Below are 18,506 nucleotides of genomic sequence, written 5' to 3'. Positions count from 1 at the left end.
ACAGTGAAAAGAACAAAGCCCGACTTGTAAGACGTGCACGGCCACGGGGATTCAAATTGAAAATATTTGGATTAAACATAGAAATATTGTTCAGATAAAGTTTTCAAACCATTTGTTATCAGTGTGTTTAGTTAAATATTTTAGATCTAGAGCCAAAGCCAGTGCTTTCTTGAAAAAAAAGTTTGTTCACAGATCCATCACATTAATTGTCTCGGGCCCAAATCGTTTTGAACGTAACTTCTTTAGTACGGCAGTCAGATATTTTATCAGAATGCATATATTCATTTTTAATTAATGTTTAGCTTTTCAAATAAGTTGTGTAGATATAAAAAAATAATTTAGAACTGTTATATTGTAACCCCAATTTTCCCTGTTTGTATATTAATTGGCTGTGAATTGATTGAAAAAAAGAATCTGAAAAAAACAGACCTTCCCAACTCAAAATTTAAAGAGTGGCCATATTGGGATCATTTTTTGTCTGTCTGTTATCATTTCTGACTGAAATGAACCTCTACCACAAAAACTTAAGCTAAGCTTATCTGTTAAGAAATTATTCCAATGGATTCGAGCAATGTCGAAGCATTTGTGTGCCCAACTCCGTTTGGTCTCATTGGTCAAGTGATTTATTACTTTCCCCTCACCTCTACCGTTTGGAGTTTCACTAGGGGCACAAAGTTGCTCATGTGTCGAAGCCATCTAACTGGGTTTCAGAAGATATGTTATTCCACTTGGGTGCCTGTTTTGTCTTAAATATTCCTCATCCTCTGCTGTTAAATGGGCACGCCTTCAGATTAATGTAGAGCAGTCAAAATTAAAAATAAGACACTCATCCCTCAGTAATTATAAATACAAAATAAAAACAAAGTGATTCAGTGAGTTTTAGCAAGAATTTATTTGCAAAACCATTCATGTAGTCTTTAAAACATACAGAAAAGCTATCTACTGTCTTAGTCACACTGTAAATGTTTAAGTTCTGTGTTATTCTTAAAGAAATGTTAACTTCATGTATAATCATAACTGCAAAAAAAAAAAAAAAAAAAAAATACCCGTTCGCTCCATGTAAAAGCTACCCGCCTCTGAAAAAATCAAAATTGAGAAAAAAACAAAAAAAAAAAAAATTCGCTCGCTCGCTCCCATTTTTTTTTGAAAATTTTCCGAAGAACTATTAATTAATTTGGTATGGCCAAAGGAGTATTTGTACGAGAGAAAATTGCATATTTATTGCCTTTTATGTTCACACCACCAATTATAAAAAAACTTACACACAATTCTATGCCGTAACAAGTGACCAGTGAAGCATTTAAGTACTTCATCAACATTATTTCGATATCAATGTGAGCTTAATAATGGATGCTTATCGATGTTCTATTAATTTTGAGTTAATCACTGAAAGGCAAAGTTTAGCTAAATCACTTATTGGGAAACCTTCCTCCAGAAATAAATCAGATCAAAATTAGTATTGAAAAGCAGGTTTCATCTAGAAAAATCAATACAGTATACAGACATTTCGACCGAAGATCTTCGGTCGAAATGTCTGTGAAAGAAACGTCATTGATTAGGTATAGTATTGGCACACAGCGAAAGTACCTTGTTTATATATAACAATGGTATTTTTGTCACCAAACTTTTAATATCATTGCGAAATATGAAAATTTCAGAAATTATAACCTGAATGAATCTGGATACAATTATATACATTCTTGAAATTCAGCTGGTACTTTCATTTCATAGTAATAGCAAGTAAATCTATCAATAAAGTGATTCGATGAATTTAGACTGTATTTGTAGATAATTAACCTTGGGTAGTTTCGAGTAAATTAATGTATGCGTCGCATCAGCAGCTGTATCAAAATATGTCTAGAGACCGGTTTTATGAGTTTAAGGTATATTGTAAGAGTAAACACTTACCAAAACATATCTTAGAATCAGTTTTAGGAAGAAGCGTAAATTGAAACATAGGAACGTAAATGATACAGTTAATACGTATGCCTATAGATTAATAAAAAAACGAGGAATATATGTTGTGTTATTTCATTTCAAAGTGTTTGACACGAAACGTTATAGACAGATATTTCTTATAAATTTACATAAACAGACTTTGAAACGATCGATCAAATATTACATATGAGTAGACACTGACTTTCTTTTTTCTAAAAATACTACGCTGAGCGGTTACATTGGTCTTATTTTTGTCATGATTAATATACGTTTATTTCGGATGTAAAGAACATCTATGCAAAACAATACATAATAAAATCTCTGTAAATAATATCCATTCAACAGATTGTTTGCTAACGGTTCAAAAATATATTACGCCATGTAATGTAAATTGTACTTTAATTCACACACATATATATATACGATTCTTTTTTTTTAATTCACAAACAGGATTTCTTACCAGTTCAAGAACCAAATGATCTGCCATGTGATTGACAATACAGACAGACAAAAAGGTAATTCCGTATAAGTGTATTTCTAAATAACGTAAACAGTGACTAACGTTTAATTGAAATGTTCTGATAAGGCAATCAAATATATTGATGATGGAGGACGAATAATTTTAACATTACCTCTCAACTTATAACCATTCTGCTCTACTAACTAAACATCCACGGTATCCAGTGGTCGAGGTGCGCCTTTATCGTGTGCTGGAGGTTTTGTCCGCTGCCTGGCCGCGCCTTACCAAACACGTTAAAAGATGGTCTTATGTGCATTCTTGATTGACATCCAACATTATTAGGATAGTTATAGGACTGGTCAACCTGGTGTCAGTAAAGCGTTACTTGGTTGACTTTATTAGGTGGATCGTCGCGTCTTTTTTATTAAATGGATGTTTGAAAAGACGCTGAGCCCAAACACACACACACGCACTCACGCACGCACGTACATTTACACACAGGTGTACGTACTTCCAACAAAACCAACAGAACGAACTTAAAAGGCAGAATAGAAGCCTAGATACAAAACCTGACTTATATTTCGATCTTCTCAGATCGTTCAGCACGACTTTAATGTCGTGTTATTGGTACTGTTTAGTTTCTCAACATGAAAATTATGGCCTGGGTGGTTCTAAAAACTCCCGCTTTCATAGACTTGGGTATTGTATAATCACCCCTTGGATATGGTGCCTGCTTTTTAATTTTGTCTTTTGACAGTTTCTGTGATACGCAGGCTCCATAACCTCAGATCTCCTTCCTAACTTCCAGTTTGTTTAGTTCTGCCCATTGTTTTCTCGTTTGGGGCAAACCTTTTACTTTATCTTGTGACCAAACGCCGCTCTTCATGGAATTACACGCCTCAACACGTGTATCATTGAAGGTTCCATGTTCACCGCCGTTTGAATACATCTGCGGATGTCTCTAAATTGCTTTTTGTACTTTTGCATTTGTAAATGTTGAGTTCTGCTCAACCCGGGGCTAGAGGCCGTTGACGGTAGCATGCATTTCCATTACCGTCCATGAACAGGCTCAGTCAAACCTAGCCTGCAACATTTTCGTATCTGTCGTTTTGAGCGACCTTTAAAGTTTCCACTTTTCTCTATTTAACAAGATTAGAAGACAAAAAGAGTTAGCATTTGTAATTTCAAGTATTTTAAAAAATGTAACATTTTGATGAAATTCAATAGCAAATTAACCCGCCTGGTTGTATAATCTTGACAGGGTTAACCGGTTGGATTTTGTCGTTGTGGTTTTAAACTATTTTATTTCGTTAATGCTATATGTGTTTTCTTTACTTTAAATCTTTAGATCATGGGTGTCGATATTGCTACATACAGAGGACGGATTGGTACGTTTAGCCATCATGTGGGACGTGACGTCATAACAGTCGTGTGCATTGTCAATTTTAGCCAGTTATTGAAAGGCATTGGCTGCGTTGCATTCATTGGCATACTTCTCATTATTGCTGGCATTGAACAAAATCCCGGACCGAAGGAAGAAGGTCGGTTGCTTTCAATGTTTTTCATTTTTTACAAATACATGTATTTTTGAGTTAAATATTATTATGGAAACATGATTTTTATGTGTGTGTGGGGGGAGGGGGAGGGTGGGGGTGGGTAGGGAGTGGGTGCGGGAGATTGCGTTGCAGAAGAGCTGTCGCGGGTATTCACGTTAAGAAGTTTCTAAGTTGTGAATTTATCAGAACAGTTACATTACGGAACGCCCTTAAAGCCCGACTTCGTGGTCCAATATCTCTGTGAATTGTCTTAGTATTATCTAAGCTGTTACATTAACGGTTTAGTTGGACCTATAGCCGTTGTTTAGTTGTAAATGAAACCTCTAATGCCTATTAAGAGTTGGTTCATGGGCAAACATCGAAACATATGTCATCCCTCTCAGTGATCGCTATAGTCTTCCACTGAGGTACCAATCAATACATTTTTACATGATGTACTTTACAAGACAAGTTTGTTTTAAGTTAGCGATGTATTTGTCTCTAAAGCGTCGTGCATGTTGCTGTGATCTAGTCAGAGAAGCACATTGGTGAGTATTTGACTGCCGATATATTTCGCAACCGTTTGGCACTATTGTCAAAAAGGGAAGAACGAACTAAATGTTGTATCTGATATGTGACAGTAAATAACTTTATGAGCAGTTTTAAGCATAAGTCAATTATTTTTGTTTGTATTGTTAATATCTATTTCATAACCTAAAGTCAGGAAATGAAGATTGATAGTAACGACAATGCCAGTAACGCAGAAATATCCTATTAACTACACTACATTATCATTGTGAATCCTTGTAAATCTGTCTGCTAGGATTTTCACATCTTTCGTTAGATATAAAAATGAAAAGAAACATACAAAATTGGGAAAAATGATATGTATCGTGTGTAGTGTAGCAGATTCAAATGCTTAGTCCTGTATAAATAGGGTAAAAATTAACATGACAGTTAATATCAAAATGGTAAAATTCCAGAAAGATATGTAGAAGTCAAAACATTACTAGAAAAAATTAAGAAATTACACTTTTATTTCGTATCCTTCGTTATTTTCAGAAGAAAGATCCATACATAAAAACGTATTGACAAAGGTTCTACCGACCTTCACCGAGAAGCTGAATTTAGAAAAAATCTTGCTTAGTCTCGTGACGAAAGGCATATTTTCAATCGACCAGCTGCAAGATATTACAGTAAGCTTTACAATATAGAAATGTTGTTATGTAGCAGTAGACACATTTTAGAGTAATTTTCTTGTATCATCTTGTCCGCAACACCCTCATTTTGTAAATCAAAATAAAGATTAAATTGAAAATAGTGTATGGGACAGGCATTTATAAAACGGTAAAGGCATTAAAAAGATACAGAAAGGTTATTTGCTCTATCAAAATTCAGTGAAAGAACAAACGTACATCACGGTATATATCTACAAAATTAATGTGCAACGAGTATTATGCGTTTTGTCGATGCTGGCTAGTTTCAAATCAATAACAAGTAAACCACATATTAACAAAAAATCTTTTTAGAGAATATGCAGAATGAAAAGAACGCTAGTTTACCGTTACTCTGAAATTGAATTTATCCACTTCGTGAATAGATGTTCCGCTTTCATAAATCACATAGCTATGGATCTACCCTCTTTGTAAGAGGGTTGTAAAAACAATTCTCTCTTTGGGTTCGGATTTATTAAATGCCAGGTTTTATCAAAATTATTTTTATTAAAATCCTGCAGTATTCCCCCTTTACATAGATACATTTTAGTAACCCGTTTACTGAATTACGAAAAGCAGATAAATAGTCTTCTTTTGGTATCTGTTTGAGACACTGATAAATGGCGCTCCCAAGAGTCTTTGAAATAAGGAAAGTCGCAGGAGAAGTCATTGTCGTGTATAAGATGCTCTCCTGGCCATCCTTTGCTTGGACGCTTCCTATTGTAAAACATTTTGAATTTCTTTAGTAAGTGCTCTAGTAGAATCGCCCACTGACTGTATTACCAGATGGATAAGGTACTTGAACGACTGGTCCACTAAAATTGAAAAAATAAATGCGCACAGCATCTTTCTTCTGAAAATACAGGAGCGTTTTTAATCTGTTTGCTTCCATTGCATATTATCAGCTCTTCTCTTGGGCTCAAAGATGTTTGCCTGTAAGGAGGCTTCCATTGCTTATTATTACCCTTCTCAATGGCTCAAACATGTTCACCTATGTTTCATCACCTCTTAGCAAGTTCGAAATAACCCAACTATCACAGCCTTTGTATGTTTTCAAATGTTCTCGTGCAACTTTAAGGCGTTGCTTCATTTGCTCCTCAGTGAGCAAAATGAGGTACCCAAAAAGCGAACTCACGGTTCTTTTGGTATTATAGGGGCGTTTTTAATCTGTTTGCTTCCATAATGATTGCTGATCATCAGCCCTTCTCTTGGGCTGAAACATGTTCAACTGTTAGCAAGTTTGAGATTACAGCCTTTATATGTTTTCAAATGTTCCCGGGCAAATGTAAGGCGGTGCTTTATTTGCTCCTCAGTGAGCAAACGAGATACCCACCAAGCGCAATCCTTTCTCGGGTCCAAACGTTTTTTATTAAATGCCAAAAGCTGAGAGATATAGTTTTTGCGTCGTTCGTCCGGTTTTCCATCCGCCGTATCTAGGAAGTGGTATGTAATGTATATACATAATCACCACTATAGTGAAATGCAGCCAGTCAGATTGCTAAAGTAGCACTAGAGTTATTACCCTTAGTATTTTTAAGTGTTTACTATGGTGGGTATATATGGCAATTTCTGCTTCATAACTTTTGACATATTTGACCAAGAACTATGAAACTTTAAAACTGAATTTAGATCACCATAATGTGGTAGTGCACACTATTTCTTGGTCAGGACTTCTCTAGTAACTTCAGAGTTATTGTACTTTAACTGTTTCAAGATCCAAATATTTGTACATAACAAACTAATCAATTGGTAGAATTTACCTAAGCTTGCTTTTTCATGAAGAATTATTCCCAACTTCTGGAATTGTATATCCACACCCGGTCAGCCCAACCACCCTGGTCACACCTCTCTCGACTTCTCCCCATCCCTCTTTTTTTTCTTACATTGTCTCTTTTTTTTTAATCTTAAAGCCTTCCATAAGAATTCATCAAAATGAAAAATTGTGTCCTTCCCTAAAATTACGCCTCCATCCAGGTTCCCATACCACCCGAATAATGCACCTGCTCGCCCGCTTAGCTCAGATCTACGGATCGCAGGGCCGGAAATTTGAGCCCTTGGCAATGCGTATGTTCTCCTCGGCGATTTGATAAAACATATTGTGTCTAAAATCATTCGTCCTCCACATCATGTGAGGAAGTTGATAGTTACTTGCGGAGAGCAATTTTATACTGGTACAGAATTCAGAAACACTGTTGTTTAGGTTAACTGCCCGAAGCAACCAACCAACCAACCAACCCGTTATGCTACCCCAATCACCTCCACCATCCCCACCCGCTAACATTTAATTTTTCATTTTTCATTTTACAATAATATCTATTATCAACATGCGAAGTTTTGTACCCTCAACCGGTCACTGCCACCTCCTGCCCAAGATCTATTATCAGGTGAAATTGACAAAAATGACATTATTTGCTTCTTAATAAAATTATTAACATTTTGCTAGATATATTTCATTGCCATTTCTAGGTATAAACCTATTCGGCGGGGATTACCATTTCATCAATTTAGTTCTTTAGAATTGTTTGCACTCTGTCACCTGACAATTCAGAAGACTACCTATATCTTTTACCGACTATTGCTCATGTTTGCCTTGGCAAAAGAGGTTTTAGGCCTATCAGAACGGGCAACATCTTCGACAGATAATTTCCCAGCTTATAAAACTTTAACACACATAATTTGTGCGCATTGATTTAGCCTGAGATCGATATATTCCACACAATTCATAAATTATCTGCTTTGAATCTATATGAAGCCTAATGCGGCATTTGATATAGCTGCGAAATTGTCTTTTCATCCATTTTACAATCTGACAAGTATATTGGTCAGTATATATGACTGCATGTACTTAAATTTTAAATAGGTCGGTGATTTGAAAAGCAATTTGCACAAAATAAACGGATATCGTTAGCTATTTTACACAACATTCAAGTGCAAAGAAGTGTAATAAAAATACTTGGAATAAGACTACGCAAGCTCATTAGTGACAGCACATTTTGTAGGAAACTTGTACAAGGAATATACTTGTTTGATACATTTTATCAGTTGTTTCTAGCTTTTAAATCATGAAGTGCTTCGAAAGGTTTCCACACCAAAACCCAGGCATCAACAATCATCGGTCATTTCCACTTAAACCTACATTTTCAAATAATTATCATGCAGTTAAAGGTCGTTCACATCTTTTAGGCTAACAGCGCTTACCTGTAAACGTAAGTAAGTAAAAAAATTGAAACTGATTTAACAGTCAGTCTTTTCTGGTGTGATGTATAAGAGATTCATTAGGGTGGGGATAACTTTCAGTTGCAATACTCTATAGTGTTTGAAAAAAGTGGGAATAGAGAGGGAGTACATGCACGCAAATAGCCAGGACCTGGTTAAGCTCCAAATTGCTGCTTTGAAACTGATCTTTGCATGACGGAGCCCAGTTGTGTTCCTTAATGTGATTGTCTTGTCTTTGGTTTTGTATTAATGTGTATTTGTCTATCGGTTACATACACATACAAACATACTCTACTGTAAAGCTTTGATATGGTTTTCTTGGAATCTACCTATTCCTGTCTGTGTATGTTTAGACAGTAATGGATATTCAAAAACAGTGAAAATATCACGCTGTAAAAATGACCGTATTTTGACAAGCTTCTCTGTAATAGCAATTGTTTAACTTGGGCCGTATTATATACTACTGTTCAGAAAATGTCAAACTTTATATTTTTATGCCCCCGAAGGGAGGCATATTAGTTTTCAACTGTCCGTCCGTTCGTTCGTCACAACGCTAACTTTTTGCATGAAGGCAACGTTAACTTTTTGCATGAAGACACTTTATTTGCGAACCAGTGCACCCAGGACCTTCAAACTTCACATGCTGATAGTACTTATTGAGTACACGACCCCTACTGACTTTAGGGTCACCAGGTCAAAGGTCAAGGTCACCAGGTCAAAGGTCAAGGCGCTGCATGGGCATTTGTTAGCATTAGTGACAGCTCTTGTTTTTATCATGTTTTATAGATTATTATGAATTTTCGTTATAGAAAGAGCAAGCAATATCAGACCGTATGTGCGCTTTTGTATCTGAAATAAATGAAAATGGTGCAGAGGCTTATACAGTGTTTAAGACAGCTCTGAAAGAATCCGACCAAGGATACCTTGCAGATTACATAGAGGAAGTTGAAAAAGAGTTCACTTCTACAGACGGGGACGAAGTGAATGTATCAACCATAGAAAGTTTAACGCCAAAAGGTAGGTTGAAATTAAGTATTGAGTACGTATTATTCTCCATGCTTATCTATGGTACCGTAAGGAATATATGCATCTTCTTAAAGAAAAAAAGGTGACCATCTCATGTAAATAGTCTCCTCGTACTGGGATTAATTTACTATGGGATCATGGCGTTCATTCAATATCTTTGTCATAGAATTCCGCTAGGGGGCGTAAGAGGTGTTGCACATTCCACTACTTCTCATTAACAAACTCAGTCAGACCGCGTCTACTATTATTTTGCTTAATTGCATCGCTCCAAAGGAACGTTTTACTGATTTCATTGTTTACTATTTTTACATTGACTACAAACAAGTGTAAGTAACGATTAAAGCATTTCCAAGATAGACAGAAAGATTGAAAAAAGTTAGAAGGATAGATAAATAGATAGATAGATAGATAGATAGATAGATTCAGACGCAATGTATTTTAGCAAATCGTCACTGAGAACATACGCCCCGCCTGTGGATAAAACTTACGACCTCCGCGATTGGTAGATCTGCGCCCTCCAAGCTGAGCTAAGCAGCAATCTTCAAGAAAAAGATTAGAAAAACTTTTACGTATTAATAGAAAATAACGTCTGCATTTTCTTCGTATTGCCTACTCTCAGTCATGTTCAGTTTGTTCAACCTTTGGTTTTAAACATTGTTTATTTTTTGTTTCCATTATTGTTATTGAAATACTATTTCAGTCTTGACTAATTTGACAAAAGTAAGTCTTTGATATATACCGATTGCCTCACGCAAAAAGCCTTTTCTACTCGATCCTTGGAGGCTAAACGAGTACCAAGGCTCCGACTGGAAGTTTCTTCGAGTCAATCATTTTCCGTCAAGGAATTTCCCTAGTTATCCGAGTTTAAATCCAATTAGCGGGATACGCTCCTGTATTTGTTTGTTTTCTTCCCGAGTCGCCTGGCGGAATTCCTTTGAGTAACTCCTAGATCAATAAATAATAACGTACACAAATACAAAATAATAATATATTTTTTATTTTGCATTCAGTAAACCAGCATTTTCTGTTCGCTCTTCGTATTATATGATTCTGTGGGAGCATACAGGAGATATTTTTTATCCTTTTTATAATTCCTTCCAAATGAGAAAAAAACCCATTTTTATTGAAACTTATCATTTCTCTTATGATTGTCATCATAAAGACCACTGTATTTTAACGGCCATTATCTTAAAGTTTATGTAGTTTTAAAATGCAGGTCTTAACTTGTTCATTTTACATGAATATATTTCTAAACTTAATTTGTACTGTCAGAAAATATTTCGATATAATACTTAACAAATCACTATTCTTGAACGACAAGTATTTGAAAGTTTATTTTACAAATTGGATTTAAATAGCATAGTCAGAAACTATTACAGTATCATACTTAACACTTTACTTTTTAGCGGGTGTTTTTCTTTTAGTTTATCTAGTAATAAATTTCTTTCGTCTGAGTATGATCACTTTCACCTGAATATGATCATTTTCACCTGAGTATGGTCAAGTAAAAAAGCTTTTGACTTCGCGGTCCACTTTGCGGTCCACTATCTCCATGTATTTTTGAGTTAAGGTTAAGGTATTAGACCCATAATAAAGTACCTCCATTTTGAAGAGTATTCAATTCCTACTATAACCCTACTTTAATTGCAATTTTCAGGGGGGTGGGGGGCGTAAGTTCAAGCCTCACTGGGACCAAATGTTTTCCCTTATTTTCCTTCTTTTCTAGTTTTGCAGTAAAACTTCTCTATTTTGCCTTCACTCTTTAGATTACAAATTTTGTTAGAAATGTAGGTAGGTTTTACTTCTGCCCCAAGGTTATTTCTGAATAAAGTGAGCAAAATTCAAAACAGACCTGAAGGATTCGACCAAAACTTTTCAATGTTGGAGCCAGAATTCTGTCTCATTAAATCCGTTAACTTGAAAAGAGGCACTCTAAAAATGTCATTGACAGTAACCCCACCTAAACATGTGCCACACTTCTATGTGCTTTTTATAGTTGAGGAAAAAATGTTAAAATCGATTGTAAACCTGCGAAATCGTAGTTTGTGCATATGCAACATTCTATAGCGTAGTTACACCCATGATCGTATAGCTACTAACGAAAAGTTCAGTTACAAGATTTACAAATTACTCTTAATTCGTGTTTACTCAGATACAAACAAAACGGAAAAAAATGATAACGAGTCTATGAACATACATTTTTATAGTACATTTTTCTTAAAGCCTTATAATTCGATCTCGTCCAATGGACTTACAGTAAAACATCTTTGATTGACATTTAAGTTATAGTTTCTATTTTCTTTGGTTGCATAGCGGTTATAACACATCACGCACTAGTTAGAATAATTATTAGATAGACTATATATATCACGTCTGAGTTAACATATAACTAAATTTATGAATTATGAATTTAAACGCACGTGATAAAGCTTGGATGATATAAACAAATGTTAACAAGGAACGTGACTTAGCACTCATATAATAACTGTTATTTGCAAATTGTAAATAGAATTCGTGATCCTGCAAATTAGTTACTGGTTCGAGTCGTAAATTCGGCCAGGTCGTAAATATTCGGCCACCCACTTTAAAGCTTTTTTTCGAGCCAGATGCTTGAGGACGCATCTGTGTCATCACAAGCAATTGCGTTAGCAACAAAGTCGGCGAAAAACAACAATTTGAGGTGAATAGAAAAAAAGTTGTCATTTCCTACAGTTGTGTACTCAAAATAGCAATTATTTTGTCTTGCGGGACGCGTGACGTCATTGCACGCGCTTGTTTATGCTGAGGCCTGGCAAGGGTTAATTCAAATCTAAACTTTATAACACAAAAAGAACATGCGCTTACTAGCATAAAACGCGTTAAAACCAAGTAAATGAATATATTGTCCCTCAACGTCATTGAATTTCCATGTCTACGTTGTCTCTTCACGTTGACGTAATTTCCTTTTGAATTATCCGTTTTTTGGGCCGTAATACGTTTATGCTTTGTCACGGAATGCGTATATATAAAAAGGTGTCTTTACTTTCCTGTTGAAACACCCCAGAAAAGTGACATGAACAGCAGTTTTATATTAGAATGTGTGATAAACAGTGACGTAAAAAATAAACTAAGTCATGCTGGTGTGAGAAGGATGACAGGCGCTTTTTTAATCTCTGTTGTCAAATATTTCCAACGAGGTATGCTATTGTAAATTGATTGCAGTTTGTTGAGAAAAGAACACTTTTGGCTGTAGCATCGATTTATTTCCAAGAAAATGTTGAAAATACAACCAACTTTATGTTTAAAAAGTGGCCGAATATTTACAACCTCTAGAAGGTAAAATGTGGAGGCTAAAACTGTCTGTTATTTTAAGCTAGGTTGTATTATTTACCATACTGTAAACGGCCGTTAATGATAATAATCAATGCTTGTATTAAAGCACATATGGTAGGAATTTTGTACAAATCAATTTCAAAACGAAAGAAATATTTATGAAAAACCGCAAAAGGTGGCCGAATTTACGACTCGAACCAGTACATGTATAACTTTAAGACAAATTGAAATGCAATATATATGTTCTGCATATATACGATTTAAATGGATTTCAAAAGTAAATAAAATCAATTACAAAACAATAATTCATAAACACATGATAATATACATATGTAACTATGTTACATTTTTTTTCCTAAAAGAAGTCTGCCTCGGTGTTTTATTCAGGAATGCTTTCGCCACTGTTGCTCTCTCTTCAAATGCTTAGCCCTGTATATCAAATAAAATAAAAAACAACTTGACTCAGTTAATTCCGTAACGGTAAATTTCCTGAAATATATGAGTTTATGCTTTGATTATCAGTGATGAAGCATACTCTTGACAATAAAAGACATTTCAAGTAGTTTAACTGCTGTCTGCTTTTCAGTTTTATAATTTGTTTCCTTTCTAATTTTCAGAAGATGAATCCATATTTACAAGCGTTTTGACAAAGGTTCTACCGACTTTCATCGAGAAGTTGAATTTAGATTCAATATTGATTAGTCTCGTGACAAAAGGCATACTTTCAACCGACCAGCTGAAGGATATTACAGAAGTAAGCTTTACACTATAGAAGTTTTTTTGTAACAGTCGACACGTTTTAAAGTCATTGTCTTGTATTATTTGTGGGCAATGTATTCATTATTTAATTTAGAATGAAGAATAGTTAACGGGAAAAGTAAATACATAAGTAAAACGTTAAAACCTGTGTAAAATGTATTTAAGTCACGCTAAAGGCATAAAAGATATAACAAGGTAACTTTCTCTATCAAAAATCACTGAATGGACATGCAAAGAGTATTTGCATTTCGTCGAAGCTTACACGATTCAAATCACATAAAAGGAAAGTTTGCGCAGATTGAAAATAGATATTTCGAGAAAATGCATGATGAAAAAAAAACGAAATAAAAAACATGACTGTTACTTATCACATGCCACGTCATAATTTATTGTAGAATAAATTATGTTAACAAATGCCATGTATGGACTTCCTCTGCAATTTTTAGATATCTGCAAGTTAATTTTTCTTACGAAATAATAAATAAATATATGTCCATATAACTATAGATCTACTCCTTTGTTCGAGGGCCGTGCAAAACATTTCTCTCATTGAGTTCTGATTTATTCAGAGCTACGTTTTATATATAAAAGGGCGTTCCTTAGAAATTTGTTTCCGCGAGCATTCATACAAAATGCGTAGTCGGAACAAGTGTACTACAATTTTACAGCAAGACTTTCGTAAATCTGGCCATTAATTTGATCAGGTAACAATGTAGCCAGTAGCGCAAATCGTATATGATAAAAATTCCACATCTAGTTTTAAAATTAAAGCCAGACATGTAGCAGAATTCAAAAAGATTAAAAATTTACAGTCACCGTTTACGTTGGGCATAAATGATAATATTTATCAAGAAGGTAATATATCTAAAAACCCTAATATCGAAATCTTTCTATTTCAAATATCAGAAGACGTAAATGCAGGTCTCATGGAATTAGACGTAATGGTAATATTAAGCGCAAATTTAAAGTCAATACATCTGTTGCTGACCTCGATTCAATTCTTTCAAACTCTGGAAGAAATTCAATGCTTTCTCGCTTCACATCTTTATTTGTTCAGTCTCTTAAAACGCTAGACGAGGAAGCGGACCAGTCTGTTATTGAAACAGATCCGTTTTACACTGTATCATATCTTATTCAAAGTTACACACAACACGTTCTCCGTTCACATATTGACACAATCTGACCATGAGAGATATTTCTTAAAATTTCTTTCATGAATAAAGGTATTGACTTCATCGATGTATCAAGTATATTTTTGATAGACGAGTCATTCATGTTGTGCCTAAATACTTCAGAAACACCGAAGTTCCTATTATCTGTTATTAATATAAAACACCTGTCAGAAATGTTATGTTCAGTTACAATATAACAATATTTATCATTTGTTTACGAATCGGATAGAAATATCTGTCCCGAGGGCACCTGCGCATCGGGCGGTAACGATGCTTGTTGATTTACCGCCCATGCGCAAGTGGCCGAGGGACTGATATTTCCATCCGATTCGTAAACATATGACTGATATTTTTTCTTGCATATCGTATACATTTGTACCCGTTAGCATTTTATTTTGGCAGATTATTTTTCTTGCATACCGTATTTTACAATGAATGAATGAACACAAAGCGGCGGAAATTAACGTCCACCAGCAGAAGTGACGTCATGATTTTCTTGCGTTACGCACAATAACAAAGTTCCACTTTAGTTTTATCGTTTGTAGCGTAACGTTATGTTCTTACGGTAATCTAAGGTATTTTGAATCGAGAGTTATACTATAAGGAATGGAGAGAAACTATTAAGGTGCCTGTTTTTTTCATATTTTTTATAAACAATATATTATCATTGCATGAAACTCTAGTTGTCGTTACAGCACGAGAGTCATCTGGCATAGCGGGATGCCAGATAGGTTTTGTCGGCATGGGTAAAATCACAAGAAACGCCAGTCCGGTGTACAAGAAAATCGATTCCGACCTAGATGTTCAAACAAATACTCCTTCTTACTGCGAATGCCGTCCATCTCAGTGTTGTTATATTTTCTGGTCCTTCGGGATCATTGATTTCAATTCATTTAGATTTGAAGATTGAATACTGCTTAAGCCGGTGCTAGGGGGCATGGACAGTGTTGCTTTTTTCATTACTGCCCATGAACAGACTCAATCAAACCGAGTCTGCAATTTTCACTATTTGCCTTGTTCTCGGTGCTTCCGAGGGATCTACTTTCCAGATTTTATTTACTTCACAACAGCGGGTGTTAAGTGCTGTGTGGCGGCCGTAAAAAGTCGCCCCGACTTCATCTCAGTGTTGTTATATTTTCTGGTCCTTCGGGATCATTGATTTCAGTTCATTTAGATTTGAAGATTGAATACCGCTTAAGCCGGTGCTAGGGGGTGTGGACAGTGTTGCTTTTTTCATTACTGCCCATGAACAGACTCAATCAAACCAAGTCTGTAATTTTCAATATTTGCCTTGTTCTCGGTGCTTCCGAGGGATCTACTTTCCAGATTTTATTCACTGGTAATTTTGATATTATCAAAGACAAGCGTTTTAGTAATTTATTCCTTAAAGGACCTAAATATAGAATCCCTTCAACTATTAATTTTAGTCAGATTGCGGAATCCATCGAAACTTTTTGTGTTAAATGATGTCGTCGTGAGAATGCTGATCACAATGCATTAACGTCTTGGAAACGAACGTTTTGGAAACGAAATATTTTTTAACATTGTTGATTCTCGAATTTACTCTTATCAAACAAACGAACACCTACTTCCACCAAAACCCAAGTTGACTTTAAATCATTTGAAAGAAAAAAATCCAAAAAGTATAGCTTAGTTCCAGCATACAAGGCGGCCAACAATTTTATCATTATTTGACGCCTACGTTATGCTTTACAAAACAAACTAAATAGCACTAAAGCTTATACATTGAGTCCTTTTGTTGAAAATAATTCAATCACTGATCACATCACTGAAGTTTCTAACTGGAAATTTCGCATAGAAGATCAACAAATTTAACGTTCAACCTTGTACTAGACACATAAATTACTTGAACAACCATATAAAGATCACTTCATCGCTCATTCAAGCTCTTGTATTTCAAAACTATTTCATTTCTAACTGCTGTGAAAACCCACGTGAAAAGATACTGCGATAAAGTATATGAACACTCTGGAAACCACTTATTTTTGTCGATAAAAATTCTGGCGATATCCTGGATAAGTTTAAAATTAATAATTATAAGGCATCTACAGTCAGTACATACGATTGTTCTAGTTTTTTAACCACTTTACCACATAATTTAATCAATGACAAACTAACTGCCCTTATTCAAAAGACGTCAGATAATGCTACATTTCTCGCTTGCAATTTTGATAAAGCTTTTTTACTAGGAATATTATCAAACATTGTACCATGTAGATCTGTGACGAAGTTTGTAAAGTCCTTTCCTTTTTATTGAATAACATTTACATCAGGTTTGGGAGTGTAGTTTCCAGACAACTAATTTATATTCCCATTAGAACAAATTGTGAACACTTTGTCTCAGATATTTTTTTATATTGTTATATGAGACTTTATGTTGAACCTTTCTCCAGATACGCAGGCAGGTATTATAACTGCATTTAATAATACATAACGCTATCTAGATGATATTCTTAATTATGGATAATCCGTTTTTGGTCAATTGATGGGTACTATTTATCATAGGGAACTTCAGTAAATTAAAACAAACAATTCGGATACTGATGCTTCATTTTTAGATTTATATCTCTCTACTTAAAACAATATTTTACATACCAAAACTTATGACAAGTGGATGATTTTGTTAATTTTTCCCAATTGGATGGGGATAAATTTCAGGCTACATCTTATGGGGTATATATTTCTCAATTAATTTGGTCTACTAGAGCGTGTAGTCGTATCAAAGATTTCAATGAGCGTAATCAATATATTCCAGGTAAACTTCTTCAGCGAGGCAATCGTTATTACAATTTGCGTACATTTTGCTTAATTTTACACTCGTAATTCTTATTTTGTTTTAAAATTCAATATTAGTTTAAAGACACTTCTGCGAGAAGGTATTTCTAAACCCGGTTTTTATGGGGATGTGGTGTACAAACTTCTAAATTCTTGGGTCACAGTAATTTTCCAACTGTATTCGGTAAAATTATAAAACGTTTTATTAAAAAAGATTTCGACCCAACTGCTTTGGGACAAATCGCATGTTAAGTGTTCAACACGTTTACAGTTGGACACTACGCTTCCCGTTTTGATTGTGTCTGGCGGAGGAGGGGGATGACTCTATGATATGAGTGGTGGGGGCATATAAATTTGGTCATGTCCGTGCGTGTGTCAATGCGTGCGTCCGTATGTACGTGCGTCCGTCTGAAGTTCAAGACGCACCCAGCTAAAAAGTATTTGTTATAAATTGATAAAAACTTGCATGAGTCTTTATCGTGACATTAACTTGCGCACCTTTATTTTTCATCTGGCTCCGCCCCTTATTTCCATTGTTATGGCCACTGAAATAGTCGAAAATATGTCCATTTTCATCTTGTGACGTGCCTTGCTAAAAAGTATATGATATAAACGGATGATAACTTGCATGAGTCTTTATCATGGTATAAACTTGCAAACGGCTTTTCTTTGGCTAGGTCTAGCCTCTATTTTTAAAGTTATGGCCCCTGAAATAGTACAAGTGTGCACATTTTCACCTTATTATGTGACTAGCTCAAAAAGTACTTGATGTAAATTCATGAAACCTTACATGAGTCTTTATGATAATGTGACTTTGCACACATTTGACATTCTTCTTGAGAATCATAGCTCTTATCACAGAGTTATCACCCTTTAAATAGCCAAAATAGTGGATCTTTTGTTTGTAATGCTTATAGCTCAAAATTTATATGTCCTAGAATAATAAATCCTTTTCATAAAATGTTTGTTGAGGCTATACCCCATTAAGACTGCAAATAATAGAATTTGCCCTTATTTCCCATTATTTGTGACAAATGTAACAGTGAGGGGCACACCCTGTGTCCTACAGACACATTCT

General features: G+C 35.0%; 1 protein-coding gene across 2 annotated transcripts in view; it reads left to right on the top strand.

Moving 5' to 3' along the window:
• Nucleotides 1–450: 450 nt before the first annotated feature.
• Nucleotides 451–18,506, top strand: part of LOC123542764 (interferon-induced very large GTPase 1-like) — a 37,423-nt gene continuing 19,367 nt past the window's right edge. Inside the window, exons 1-5 of one of the 2 annotated variants that reach the window (XM_053534594.1) lie at nt 451–2,453; nt 3,747–3,939; nt 4,996–5,129; nt 9,173–9,380; nt 13,319–13,455. In XM_053534594.1, coding sequence (XP_053390569.1) covers nt 3,750–3,939; nt 4,996–5,129; nt 9,173–9,380; nt 13,319–13,455 — 669 coding nt within the window. In that variant the 5' untranslated portion in view covers nt 451–2,453; nt 3,747–3,749. Of the gene's footprint in view, nt 2,454–3,746; nt 3,940–4,993; nt 5,130–9,172; nt 9,381–13,318; nt 13,456–18,506 lie in introns of those variants that run through there. The other variant, XM_053534595.1, reaches the window with a different exon arrangement.

This window comes from Mercenaria mercenaria, unplaced genomic scaffold, assembly GCF_021730395.1.
Source record: "Mercenaria mercenaria strain notata unplaced genomic scaffold, MADL_Memer_1 contig_3829, whole genome shotgun sequence".
Classification (NCBI taxonomy): Eukaryota; Metazoa; Mollusca; class Bivalvia; order Venerida; family Veneridae; genus Mercenaria; species Mercenaria mercenaria.
This window is presented reverse-complemented; position numbering and strand designations above follow the sequence as displayed.